This window comes from Passer domesticus, chromosome Z (genome assembly GCF_036417665.1).
Source record: "Passer domesticus isolate bPasDom1 chromosome Z, bPasDom1.hap1, whole genome shotgun sequence".
Taxonomy (NCBI): Eukaryota; Metazoa; Chordata; class Aves; order Passeriformes; family Passeridae; genus Passer; species Passer domesticus.
In genome coordinates this window covers 51,514,981-51,529,053 of record NC_087512.1, presented here as the reverse complement: position 1 = coordinate 51,529,053, position 14,073 = coordinate 51,514,981, and the positions used below count along the sequence as shown (strand labels likewise).

At 40.9% G+C, this 14,073-nt stretch overlaps 1 protein-coding gene across 7 annotated transcripts; it reads right to left on the bottom strand.

The window, feature by feature from the left end:
• Positions 1-573: 573 nt before the first annotated feature.
• Positions 574-10,311, bottom strand: RFESD (Rieske Fe-S domain containing). Of its 7 annotated transcripts, XR_010352318.1 has the most exons (6): positions 9,239-9,549; positions 8,316-8,496; positions 8,194-8,228; positions 7,818-7,997; positions 2,553-2,798; positions 704-829 (listed from the first exon to the last, which is right to left on the bottom strand). XR_010352318.1 is itself a non-coding variant. In XM_064403268.1 (5 exons), exons 2-5 carry the CDS (start codon positions 8,455-8,457, stop codon positions 589-591), a joined length of 594 nt encoding a protein of 197 aa, XP_064259338.1. In that variant the 5' UTR covers positions 8,458-8,496; positions 10,109-10,311; the 3' UTR covers positions 574-588. The 7 variants fall into 7 exon arrangements, 6 of the variants coding, with proteins under 6 accessions (XP_064259338.1, XP_064259337.1, XP_064259336.1 ...); XM_064403268.1 differs by lacking the exons at positions 2,553-2,798; positions 9,239-9,549 and adding an exon at positions 10,109-10,311 and having other exon boundaries at positions 574-825; XM_064403267.1 differs by lacking the exon at positions 2,553-2,798 and having other exon boundaries at positions 574-825; positions 9,252-9,559.
• Between the last annotated feature and the right edge of the window lie 3,762 nt (positions 10,312-14,073).

Sequence of the window (14,073 nt, the reverse complement as noted above, 5' to 3'; positions counted from 1 at the left end):
GCAGAGCTTTGTTTACTCAGAAACCTTGCATAATTTGCATATATATGCATAGCCAGGTACCATAGCTCCCTTTAACTCTAATTAAAATAAGCCTGTGACTACAATGAATTCCCAGGTCCCACAGGGTGTCATGCCAAGATACCTTCTCAGCAGAAAGCATCACATATGCCCCACACTCATCAGGATGGGACACAGCTGCAGTCAGCTCAGATGTGCACTGCTGGGCTAGAAAAGCTCTTACAAGGAGTGAAGGAAGCTTGTTTTGGAAACTCAATTCCTCCCCTTTGAAATAAAGGCCTGAATTCTGCTGGTTGTCGTGCAGCTTGGCCCCCGTTGTTCCATTTCCCTGGGTGCTAGGAAACTTGTATATGGGTGATACATAAAGACCTTGAGAGCAATTTTTGTTAGCAACACTCACTCATAATTAATGTTTATATCACCCCTGAGGTTTAGAGATGACATTGCAGACCATACCACCATCCAGCTGTTTAAAACTAAACACCAGGAATTTGTAGATGTGAAGTTGCTTTTTTAAAAAAAAAAATTATTTTATTTTATTTATTTATTTAATTTAAAAAAAAAATTATTTCAGCTGGAACAACTCTGTCTAAATAAACTGATATTCTTCCCATCTGGAACTCTTGCAGAAAAGACTTGGAGGAGTGTGACAGTGACAAAAGATATTCCTTCCTCCTTTCCCCCACGGTCTCTGGTGGGCAATGTTGTTTGTCCTAAGACTGGAACAGCAGGAGGGAATTGCAGAAGGAAATGCCTGTGTACTTGCATAATTAATGCACTCCAGAGATGTTCAGTTTTAGTGCACATCTGCCTGCAAAAGTGCATAAAATGCTGTTGGAGACTGGGACAACTGGACTCATGAAGTTGCAAGCAGCTTCTGAATGGAACACACCCACACACACCCACACCCTCTGCAGGAATGCCTGGAGGGTACATTAACTGGAAGTCTGGGGAACACTCACTTCTGGACAGAATACAGATAAAACCCCATAAAATTTCTGTATAGGTGCTTTGTTACTTTGTTATTGTGCATTCTACAAGGCCAAAGACTGTAAACCTGTGTTTCCAGCTGAACCTGCTGATACAAGAATCCTTTGGACACAGGCTGTCAAGCAAATCTGAGACTTAGTGGACCAAGCCACACCTGCTCTGAGGTGAGTTCTGCAGAGCCAGGGACAGGGAGGGCTTGGGAGCTTTCTGACAAGCTGCTTTATACAGGTAAGGAGGGGGTAAATATGTCACAGCTGCAGTAATAGGACAGCCTGTCACCTCTGTGGGAGAGCAAAACTGCTGCCCTGAGCAAGGGGCAGCCACAATGTGATTTATCATTTATCTGTCATCACAGGAAGGGAACTTAGAACAACTCTGGTTTTGTTCCATTTGAACTTCAAAAGACAAAAAGTCAAGATTTATTTTTTCTAGCCTGAGGGAAATTTTGGGTTCCTTCTTGTTTCCGTTTTGCAGTAGGGAGCTGTGGGGAGAGTGTTTGGGTAAATGCCAAAACCACATTTAGTATTTTTATTATTTCACTTACAGTATTTGCACTTTTTAATAGAAGAATATTACTCTATACCAAAACTAGGAAACATTTCTAATGTTTCTTTTTTTTCTGCTTCAGTTTCACAGCCATCAGCTATTAAAAAACAGTGGGAAAAGTAACCAGAGTATCACATCACATAAAACCATAAAACCACAGAATGGTTTGGGTTGCAAGGGACACTTAAAGAGTGTCTGGTTCCAACACCCCTGCCATGGGCAGGGATATCACCCACTAGACCTGCTCATACAAAGCCCCATCCATGCTGGCCTTGAACATTACCAGGGTTGGGGCAGCCTGTGTCTGGGCCTCATCCCCTCACAGGGAAGAATTTCTTCCCAAAGCCTAATCTAAACCTGCCCCCTTGTCAGTTTGAAGCAATTTCCCCTTGTCCTGTTACTCCAGGCCCTTCTCAAAAGTCCCTCTCCAGCTCTCTTGGAGTACCTTTACAGTCTGGAAGGGACTCTTAAGATCTGCCCAGAACCTTCTCTTCTGCAGGTTGAACAACCCCAACTCTCTCAGTCTGTCTCCATAGCAGAGCAGTTCCAGCCTCAGGTCATCTTCGTGGCCTTCTCTAGACTTGCTCCAACAGGTTCACATCCCTCTGTAGTGGGACTCCAGAGGTGGTTGCAGCACTGCAGGCAGGGTCTCACTTGAGTGCAAGTGTGGAATTACCTTCCTCAACCTGCTGCCCACATTGCTTTTTCTGCTCCAGGACATTTTGGCCTTCTGGGCAGTCTGAGCTCATTGCCAGCTCATCTTGAGCTTCTCATGTCCCAACACCCCTGTTCCTTCCCCTTACAGCTTCCATTCTCTCTGCCCTGCCTGTATTTGTGCCTGGCATTGCCCTGATCCAGGTGCAGGACCTTGCATATCCCTTCAGTTAACATCAAACCTCCATTCTGCTTAGCACAAGAAAACTAATAATGAAAATTGGTGTGAACACCTGCGCCTCCAAACTTATTGTTAGCTTTAGGTATTGTTTAATGAAAAATACCTGAGTCTCATGAAAAATACCATAAGCACTGCAAGGTGACGCAGCCTCCAGGGAAGTGCTGCTGATCCTGAGCATCCCTGGCTTTTCAAATGATGGCATGCTGGTCTCCTGGGTGCTGAGCCAGTGCCATGCAGGAGTACTCAAGGCCTTATAATGAATGTAAAGGGGGGCATCACTTCACTACTCTTCTGTGCTTTCCTGGGCCAAAGCAAAGCTACACAAGTATTCAGTTTTTCCTGGAGCAATCTGTGTCAAATAAATATACAATTATTTTTTTTTTTAGGGGGAGAGTGAGTGGGGGAAGAGGGGGTTGTTCAGCACACACAGTAATAAAAAAATATATAGTTTTCCCTTGAACGTGAATCTAAATGTTAATTTAAATCAAGGAAGGACATATATGTGCAGAGGTGAAACCTCTCATTAAACAACTCACATTAAAAAAATACATTTAAAAAATCAGAAAACCTTCAGGTGCAGCTGACCTACCTTAGTAAGGGCAAGAACTTCACCATTTTACTGCCTCAATAAAGAGGGATCACCTTTACTGGTAATCTCTGCATTATGTGGATCCTTAGTCAACCACAGCTGCCACAAAAATTAATTGCAATTTGAACAGTTAAATTAATTAATAACAATTATTTAATTAATAATTAAGTTAATAACTGTTTGTTGGTTTGTTCGTTTGTTTGTTTTAAAAAGATAAAATATTTTACTTTCAGGTAAAATAATTATTTCTGGAGTTGTCTTCATAAGCCTTGGATTTCTAACTACTATTGTTGGCAACAATAAACTATATTTCTCTGACACTTTTCAGGAGAACAATTCCACTGTTCAGATAGTGCTCGTCAGGGAACCTTCTTAATCTCATGGAGGAAGACTCACAAATGGGCTAATTAGGACATCTACACTGTTTTTGCAGTTTTTCTTACCTATAGACAAAACTGTCACTTTCATTTTTAGTCTGCTTTAGTAGTTTATAGATGGCAAAGGCTGAAAACTGCGCAACTCTTCATTCAGCTAAAAAATCCACTTAGTGAAATCCATGGGTTTGTATGAATAAATGCCACATCAAAAACAGCGTTCACAGAATGGAGTTTGAAGAACTGACCCAATTTGTCACACCCCCTGAAACCTCACTGACTACTGCCTCTCTCAGCACAGTGCCTGCTCACCTGCTGATGCAGCTGGCTAATTTGCTGGCCCAGCATAAAACCATGACCCTGGACACCTCATGTGTAGCCCTGCAGGGTCTGCAGTGGCAGCAGCTCTCGCAGGGCTCTGCCAGAAAAGGCCAGCCTCCCCACACACACACAGAGGCTGAAGGACCTCTCCGCTATTATTTCCATTCCTCATCCCCTGCTTCCCCAGTAACCATGGAAAGAAGTTTTCAAGCCAGTGGGGCAGAGTGATGGGGGTCAGTGAACTGACTCTCACAGTCCACATTTGTACCAGCAGCAAGGGAACCAGAAGAGATATTTCTGATCATTTCAGAAACCAGAGCTACAAAATTCAGAACTGATTTCTTTCCAATATTAAGTATTAAATTAGGAACTGCACAAAGCTATTGAAAAGGGCTTCAGTGGTGAAAGACTGTTTCTAAGATTGCTTTCCTACAGAATGAACATTTTTCTGTCTCAGTGTCCTGCCATCCTGCAAACTGTTCTCCCCCAAGCTATATGCTCCATAATGAACTTCTCAGTCCCAGCTTAATGGCACGTTTTACATTGAAGGGGTCCTTAATTTAATAAGGGGAGCACTGCAAAACAAGGCACTACAAATAGAAGGAAGAGGACAGCGCCACCTTACAGTCAACACTGTCTAATCAGGGGTTGCAGCACAGGTTCATCAGGTCAAGGCTCATGCTGCACTTCAAACTGCTACAGTTTTCATCTGTCTTTCTAGAAAAGATGATTCCATGATAGCATAACATGACTTATTTATTGTTTTCAAGCTGCTTCTTATTATAGAGACTGAATGCCTTGCAGAATCATCACAAAAATTTTCCTTCCAAAGCACAGAATGCATTTCTCTGCTCCCTACCTGGCTGATCTGTGATGAAAAACAGATGGTATTTGTTCATATGTCAAATTAAACTAAACCTCCCTCCCCACAAACAAACAAAACACTTTTCCGGAATGGCTTGGTTGATCGCTGTCATTAACACATCTCTCTGGGAAAGGGTAATTATCCAGCCGCTGACTCACTGACCTCCTGCCCACAGCTACTCATTCCTTCTGCCTCTTCGCTGTGCCTAAAATGCCACCTCAGCATCAGTGCCTTGACTCAACCACTCTTCATCTCCCTCCCTGTGCTTTCCCTGTCTCCATGCACTCGTACCACTATAACTAGGAACCTAGAAAGCACTGGAAAGATAAGAGACTCAGAATGTTCACTGTAGGACATTAAATATTTAAATTATTTTCAAATTGGGTGCATAGTCTAGCACTTCAAAGCTCAGAATAGTGCATGCATTTTTTTAAAGGTAATGACTTTAATATGTTGAAAGAGAGGCTTTGTTCTTTGCTGTCAAAAAAAAAAGAGAGAAAATAAAAAAGGAAAAAGAAGAAAAAAATAAAAGGAAAAAAGAAATGAAAAAGGAAATAGGGAAAAACTGAAAGGTGAAAGGGTAAAACAAAATTAAAAACTAACAACCCACCAACCTTCCCTGCTCTGTTCACAGCTGCCTAAGTTAATAATTTTCTGTTCCTTCTGTGATCATCAACAGGCAAATCGAGGGGAAAGAAATCTAATGGGCAAACTTTAGATTTTAAATTAACACAACCTTCCTGGGAAAGAACAGTTAAGAAAAAAAAGAGTCAGAATAACCACAAACTCTTGCAAATAGTTATTATGCATGAGAAGTACTGAAGAAAAAGGATTTACCTATGCCTGGACATGCAGTTGCATTTATTCAATATGATTAAGCATAAGCCCAGGATTAAACACTTCTCTGAATTCTAGACAGCAAATGCAATTCTGCAGAATCCTGAGCACTCTTCCACTAGCATAAACATGTCCATGAAGCTTTCAAATAAAACTTCCTATTTTCATCATTCTTCTAAGCATCATATAGATAATAGCATATTGTTCAGTCAGTGCTTTCTTAAACTGAGCTGCATCTTTATTAATTTAAAGAGTCAATTTCTAGTAATGCACTACTTCAAGACAAGTCAATAAAAATACTATCTCACCAAACACATGAGATAATGCAGGTGTATCTGAAGATCTTGCAAAACTCTCCTTTTATATGATCCATGTCTTTTACTAGGACACAATATTTGTGGTCAAGTTTAGTCTCAGGTGCGGGTAGTTGGGTGAGAAGGGAGAGAAGGGCAGCAATTCTCGATCGCCCTGACGCCACCCAAGCCCCGTGGGGCACCAGCTGGGGTGGATGGCAGGAAGGTACCTGCTCCACCTTCCTGCCATCTACCCAGTGGCTTCAAGAGGAGAAGCTGACATATTCATTTAAAAGCAAACAAATTGTAATAAAAAAGCCCAACAAATCACAGAACTGGTCAGTGCAGAACAACATTTTCTAGCAGATAATCAAGATGTGATTCACCTGACAGAAGGCAGGCATTTGCATCTGATCATTGGCACTGCCTGGCTGAGTGGTCAGGGAGAGAAAGAGGAGGAGGAGGAAGAGGAGGATGACAAGAAGAGCATTTCTGCGCTGTAGTTCTTATAAAATGCAGAACTGGGGTAGGTCAGCTCAACAGTATTTTCAAGGTGACAATTTTTCCCTGTCAACTGCAAAAACCATGTCAAGGAGGCATGACCAGAGGAAGTTTCCTCTCATTTTAGGTGCAGTGAAATTAATTGATTGTGTACTTTGTTTTTTTTTCCGTTGTAATAAATGCAGTACAAATTTTCCTTTGACTCTTCCCTGTGCCTCACTACTTCTAAACACATTTGTATCAACAACAGTGTTGACACAGGCCTAGTTACCTGTGACATACATTACAAGCAAGACAGCCTGCTGCAAACACAAGAGGAGCTTAGAGATGGAGAGCAGGCATTTCAAACTGAACCTGGCTATGAATGAACTTTGCAAAAAAGCAACAAATCACACAAAAAACCCACACTGAAGAATTGCAGCCTTGCAGGATGGCGTATTTAAAAGAGGTGTAGATGTGGCATTTGGGGACAGGGTTTACTGGTGGGCTTGGCAGTGTTGGTTTAATGGTTGGATTTGATGGTCTTAGAGGTGTTTTCCAGCCTCAGTGATTCTGTGGTGCTCTGTGTTCTGTCTCTGCACTTCACAGGCTAACAGCAGAACCCACCACAACCTGGAGTGCAGCAGAGCTCACAGAGAAACGTCCTTGGAAGGGTTTTTTGGGGCAGACCTGATACTGGATAGCAAACACACAGAGAAAAACACAGGTTTTGCCTCTACAGAGAAAGCACTTTTTTTTTTTTTCAAATGAATGTAGAAAACTGTGGTTACAATAAAGAAAAACAATCAAACAAGGGCCACTACTTCACATATCACACCAAACAGCTCCCTCTTTAACCAACAGAACCAGGAAGAACAAGCTATACATAATTAATCCTTGCTTATTCAATGAACTAACAAGAGGAATTCAGTGAGAAGAAGGAAAAGAAATCAATATACTCAAGGTAGTAATGCACAAATAGGCATAAAAGACTGCACCAATATATTCTGAAGTTCTGTGCTTCCCTTTGTGGCATTTAATAAATAGCTAGAGATCACGCAAATATCTTAAAAATTAAAAATTTCCATGTCATTTTTACCACAGGTATTAGAAGTATAAACTGTTAAGTATATAAAGATAACCTTTACACCTATCTACTTTTAATTGTGTACTAAGTTTTATAAGCCGTAGTATACTATATCCCCTCTTAAAATTAATATAGTTCTAGCAAAATATCAAATATTGTGAGGCACTGTGCTGTAATTAAGTCTTTTTTGAAATGCAAGTGCAAAAAAAAAAATCCTCAGCACAAAATCAGTCAGATTTCTGACAATGCAAAGCATCTTATTTTTATCATTTCTATGTATTTCAATGCTTTAACATAACAATATTAGAATTTAATTTGGAGACAATCTTCATGGCAGAGTACATTTCTATTTCCCAACCAAGATTCTTCAGTTGTGCATTCCCCAGGATTCTGCTTTCTGGTCATGACCTACTCCATGGCTTCTAAGTTGCTTGGTTTTCCAATAGCTAATTCACCACCAATTTTGTACTTTTCAGCAAAATAATCAGAGTCAAAGCTCACAGACAAATCTGGAGGACTCACATAAACATTTCCATTGTCTATTGTGACCTTATGAATCCTTTGTTTGACTCCTTTTGACTGCCACTTTGGTGTTGGTGATGGCTCCTGAGGATTTATTCCTTTGTACAGTCCTTCTCCTGTTTCCAAGGTAATTTTAAACTTATGCCAAGGACAAACAATACACGCTTGTCCATCGATATCCTGCAGGAAGAAGAAGAAGAAAAGATAGCAAGTCATCTTCTAGGACAAAAGGTATGTTTGGTAGTGTGGCTGTCTGAGGTTATATGTATATGTCTGTTTTTTTCTATATGATGTTCAGATTAAAGTATTACAAAAAATCCATTAGAGTTTTCACATGACTCTATGCCTCTGCATTATTTTTATTTTGCTTACATACCTCTATTTCGCCACGACATAAAGGGCCTCCTTCATCTAAAAAAGGAGAGAGTACCATATTAATTTATGCAGCAGATTTTACGCTTAATTCTAACACTGAGATCACTCAGGCAAATATCTTACGGTAGCAGCGAGAATCCAGAGCATGAAATTTCCCCTCATGGTAGAAAACAACAATTTCTCTGCCATCGATTTTGGCTGTTATTCTTTGAGATTTCTTTATGTCCTCTTCTTTGCCAATGAATATAAGACCATCTGGCTCCATTTCAGCTCCTCCTGTGCTTGAGCTGTGTGAATCCACATCCTTAAAACGCACAGACAAATAAAGGAAAAGGTCACTTATAAAGCAATTCATATTTGGATTTCATGTGAGGAGAGGGAGAAAAGGTTTCAGTAAAAGACTATCAACATGCAGAGGTAGAAAAGCACAAGAGCTTGGTGACAATGTTCAGTTAGTGTGTTCGCTAACAGAACTGACATGACAAGGAAAACCAGCTGCTGGAAACCAGATACCTGAGGCTCAGGCAAGATAAACTTTCAATCACTATTAGTTTACTCTGCACCTAAACCACTTTCACCCCTCAAAACCCATGTGCAAACAAATATAAGGATGGCAAATGTAAAATACTATACAGTTCAGATATGCAAGGTAACATTTACATGTAAATCCAATACTTTAACATAATATTATGACTAGAAAGTGATTAAAATTCTGCAAAGGAAAGAAAACATTTTTTATTGAGAAGCTGTATTCAACCTGACATTTCTAGCAAAATTTCCTGCCTTTCCTTACTTTCTCTTACATATTTCAAACATATAAAAGACTTTTCTTCTCACAAGAGAGAATATAAGCAGTTTCATGAAAGCAACTTTCCCTTTGAATTTACTCAATTAGCTACTGTGTTCCAGTTCTTCCCAAATGCCCAATACAACCTTGGTTCCTCAGAAAAATAAAGCTAAACCAGGTCTTCATAAACACAGAAAGGGGAACCACGGAATGGGGGGAGGACGGGGTATCTCTCTGGCTGCAGGGGGCTGCACTGTACCTTTGGTCCATACCAGATTGCAATGGTGATGAGAAAGCAGATGAAGAAATGAAGGGTGAGGATGATGAGGTCCAACATTGCCTCCCTTCACGGTCTGTCACCACTGCCCTGCCTTGTCTCCATATGTCACAAGGTGCTTCTCAGCCCCTTTAAGTGCAAGCAGGAGGCAACGGGGCCAGGCCCTGTAGCACCCTATGACGGGGCTTTAGAGGCTCAACGCATCAGAAACCGGCTCTGCCAGGGCTGATAAGCGCCAGGGACATGCTGGGGCTGGCCTGATAAGGGCAGAGCAGAGAGGGCTTCCAGGTCTCCCTGCTGCTGTCCTCACCATGAGCCCAGTACTGCTGCCTGCTCCCAAAACCCTGCTCCGAGCCACATGTGGCCTGTCCTCAAGATCAGCAAATGCAGGTTTCCTTTGAAGCCACCGTGCTGGGAAGACCGGTTTAAGTGCCAGTGTGGCATTTCCAAGACAGTTAACTGATCTGCGCGTGATCAGCTGCTCAGACCAACTCCCTGCTTTCCAGTTCAAGGAACTGCCACCCAGCCTTACCCAGAAAGCGAAACGTCATTGCCAGGCTCGCAGAATGATCATTCACACAGTTTTTTCAAGAGATAAGCACGGAACCGGAGTAGGAAATCCCCAGTTTTTGCTATCACCTTTTGGCTGACGCTCCCTATAAACTTTCCAAATTGGAAAAGATACTAATATGCAGAAGCCTGTAGTTAAAACCTCTCTTATTAAGGTTCCTCTAAAAACTCCTGCGTATATAAATGCGTACTTCTGTAGAAAAAGAAACAGACCCACACATACGTATTTGTGCACACATATATCAGTTTGTATCTCCCAAGCAGTATTAAAATACAACTAACCTCCAGTTCATTTAGATGGCTTCTTACACTCAGCTTGGATCTTTCGCAAATAAATTATCCAGGCTCCCATTCTGAAACCCGACTGAGACCATCAGCAGCACTTCGTGGACGCTGAGCGGCCTAAATTGTGGAAGCAATCAGTAGTCAAAAAGTTTCTTTCACAGCTGAATTTCGCACGTTTATCTACAAACAAAGGTAGACTAAAGACTACAGTGGCACATCAGGGGCCCTCCCAAAGAAAACTCTCAAGGCAACTGTCCTCCCTTAGATAAGAGGAAGCAAGTCACATCACCTCCTCACAGATCCTAAGGCAGAATCCTGAGCTATGGGAGCAACTCCGAGTCCTGGAAGTGAGCACACTTCAGTCAGTAAGAGTAAAGGTTATTTCCAGGCTTATGCAGAGTGAAAAATCAGAGTGCGTTTTATTAACTGCATTCACTGCAGTTAGTAAAACAGTTGCCTCTTGTGTCTTACAAACACCACTCCTTTAAGTCATACCCACACGTCACTCCTTTCCTTTTTCACCACATCATGTGGTTGGCTAATGCTCTGTTTCAATTTCTCTAAAATTTCCAGACTTATGCAGAGTGTTAGCATTCTAACAGTTTTTTTCCTGATATTTTCTTAAGAGTTTGGCTGCTTTGATATTTTCTGAGTCACTGCAGACACAGGGACGGAATTGTCCCTGTTGCCAAGTGCCACCTGGTGGGAACGGCAAAGAGGTTTGCCAGCAACGTAGGGGATCCTTCTCCAACTGGAAACAGAGCTCGATTTGTAAATTGTGGCAATTCACTGCTGTACCCTGCTCTGAATAAATTTTCCTCATTTTGGGTAAAAGGAAAAATACCCCTTCCACGGGGCACTTTATTTTTTTTTTTCCTTTTTCCCTTCACCCATTATGTTTCCTTGTCAAACTTAAAGAAGTGGGTAAGATCAGCAGGACGGCACTTGCTACACAAATTGCCCAGACGTTATTTTCATTCAGATCCCGAGCTTTTGTTATCATTACAAAGCTTTACCAATGTTTTGGTCTTATTTGTGGATTTTGGGATACCTCAAATTCAGAAATAAATTTGGCCAGTCCAGGATTTTTTTTTTTTTTCTGGTCTTGTTGTTGGGTTTTTTTAGGCTGGTGCAATTCTTGCAGTTGTTAATTAATTAGCTGCACAGACTGAGTAGGAGACTGTAACAGGCACACTGCCATGGGATGTATATGTCTAAAACCTGCCCTGCTTGTGGCAAAAGACTTCTAAAACATTGTTATAGTTATGCCTCCCTGGTGTATTTTAAGGCAGAGCAGTGAAGGAATATTGCTCTGAGACTGTATAATCCTCATTTAGCTCTGTTGCTGTTCATAAGATTTTTCACTGCCCTCACTGAACCATCTGATTTTTTTTTTTTTAATTTCTTTTGTAATTTTGACATTACAAATAAAACATATACTTTTCTGTGACGGGAGAGCTCTGTTTCTGTGCAGTCAGGCAAGAACATCTTGCAGTGTTTACAGCTGGTAGCAAAGTGTTATCAAAACCTTCAGCACGTTGATGACAGCTCATGTGTATGAAAACGATTGACAAACCAAAGCAGGTGACATCGAAAGCTCGGTGGCTGCTTTTTAAGTAATAATGGTGAAGCTTAATTCTTCCCCCCAGTCAGAAAGAAGCTGTAAAGCACATTCCCAAGGTACTTGTGCCAGCCTCCCAACCTCGTGCAGGATCACATCTACTTTGGCCATTCCTGACAAATACTTTGAACTTAATTCCAGCGGCAGAGTTTAGCTTGGCAGGCTGTTTTCATTTTTAAACCCTTGAACTTCGTCATGCTTTTTTCTCCAAACTGGTCATCAGAAGAGGCCTGCCTGAAAACCAAAATAATTTCTTTTTCCTGCTCTTGGTGGCAGCATTTTCCAGGCTGTGAAGCCTTAGTCACTGCAGAGGACTCCTCAAGGTTCCTCTGAGAGCTCATAACTAATACAATTCACAGGTCCCTTGTTTATATTATTTTCCTCCAAATGCTCTCATCTTTTTATGACCCTTCTTAAAACATAAAGTCACAAAGTGGAGTCAATACCCTGAGCATTCACTGCTGTGAAACAGTAGCCTCTTGTTTCTTACACACACCATTCCTTTAACTCATACCCACACGTCACTCCTTTCCTTTTTCAGCGTATCATGTGTATTTGGCTAATGGTCTGTTTCAATTTCTCTAAAATTTCCAGACATATTGCATGTTTTTTGAACTGCAAAAATGCAGCCAAGACAGGGTTTTTTTGTTCACCATTTTAGTGTTTTTCTCCTTCCTTTTTATTTTGACTTCACACTAGCCCATAATTATTTTACCTGATTGATTTCAGATATTTTTTTTCACTAATCAAGCCTCCTTTGGATTTTAGACTATCCTGAGGAGAACTGGTAGCTCTCCCAGGGTGCATTTTATCAAGCTTAGCAAGAAAAGAGTGCATACTCCTGCATTCAATTACTTCCCAAAAAATACCATACAGCACTACATTGAATTTTTGCAGACCAATCATATTATTTGGGAAAAAGGTACAAAGTAAAAAACAAGAGTTTTAAAACTCATTATGTATATAAATGTTTGATATAAATAGTTGGAAGACAAAGCTATTCATATTTTATGTCCTATTTTCAACTGGATTACTGGCTGCAAATATTTGAGAAGAGACAAGCAGATAAATCTTTTGTTCTGCTTTTAGAAAATGAAAGTGGAACAATATGGGATTTTTCACTGGCTTTCACTGCCAGAAGTGCAGTTTTATCTCCTACTCCATGTTCTCTCCAGAAACTGCAGTTTACATACGACAGTTCTGAAGGAACAAATTTTGCAGTCTGTGTTGCAAAGAATGTTTTCCTGAGAAGTAGCTTAAAAGACCCCAGATAAACTTTCAACAGTGACTGACTAGTGTTTAGTTTCAATATGATTAATCTCCTACATGTTTTATCACAGATCACTTCAAAAATTTACTTTCAATGTTAATTTCCATGTGTGTTTAGGTAATTTAATGTCAGTCTTATTTCTTTAATTCTCTGTCTCATAATGAGTGCCTGCATATCCAAGGAGGTAAGAACTACATCCATTATAATATCTTATGCTATTACATATTATCCTGTTTGTCCAGATAAATGATACATTTCCTATATGGAGTCTTCATCACATTTCTTCCACATGACCCTTCACAATGGAAGTTTCTTTGATAAGTTAATGAACCTGCCATCCTTTAATGGTTAATATTATTCCTGGATAATATTTGCAGTATCATTTCTATAGTAAACTGTTAGGCATGACTGCTAGCAAAGATTGTTTGCATCTAAATCTCCTTTTTTAACAACAAATAATTCTGAATTCAATAATTCCCTGTAGTTGTCTTGATGACAGTAACAGTAATAAGGAAATTGTTTTTGTAAGAAGCCAAAAATCTCACAGAGCTGAAAATATATCAAGTGCTACAAGAAAAATATACTTTCAAAATATTCCTCCCAACTTCGGCACCAGTGAGGGAGTGTGCAAACCCCAGAGAATCCTGGTTTCCAGTTCTAGAGGGTTGGAAATTCCTCTCTGTGCACAGAAGGGAGAGCCCAAAGCCTTCAGCCCAGATTAATGTACAGTCACAAGGAGATGCACAGGCCTGGCTTCCAGTGATGTGTGGAGCGGACTGAACAACAACCATTAAAAATGTCAAAAGGCAAGGATGCACCACAGGTAAAGCTGTTATCATAATTTTTTTGCCGTTTTTAGCATAACTACTGACAGTGATTTCAACACTCTCCTCTCCTCTCCTCTCCTCTCCTCTCCTCTCCTCTCCTCTCCTCTCCTCTCCTCTCCTCTCCTCTCCTCTCCTCTCCTCTCCTCTCCTCTCCTCTCCTCTCCTCTCCTCTCCTCTCCTCTCCTCTCCTCTCCTCTCCTCTCCTCTCCTCTCCTCTCCTCTCCCTCTCCCTCTCCCTCTCCCT

Excerpts from the sequence above, each read along its gene's own strand:
- RFESD (XM_064403266.1), bottom strand. The coding sequence starts at position 9,316 with ATGTTGGACCTCATCATCCTCACCCTTCATTTCTTCATCTGCTTTCTC. Across the intron at positions 8,497-9,238 it reads CAATCTGGTATGGACCAAAG|GATGTGGATTCACACAGCTC; the intron begins GTACAGTGCAGC and ends GTGCGTTTTAAG. Across the intron at positions 826-7,817 it reads TAGACAATGGAAATGTTTAT|ATGTGCACTAAAACTGAACA; the intron begins GTGAGTCCTCCA and ends TTTTGCAGGCAG.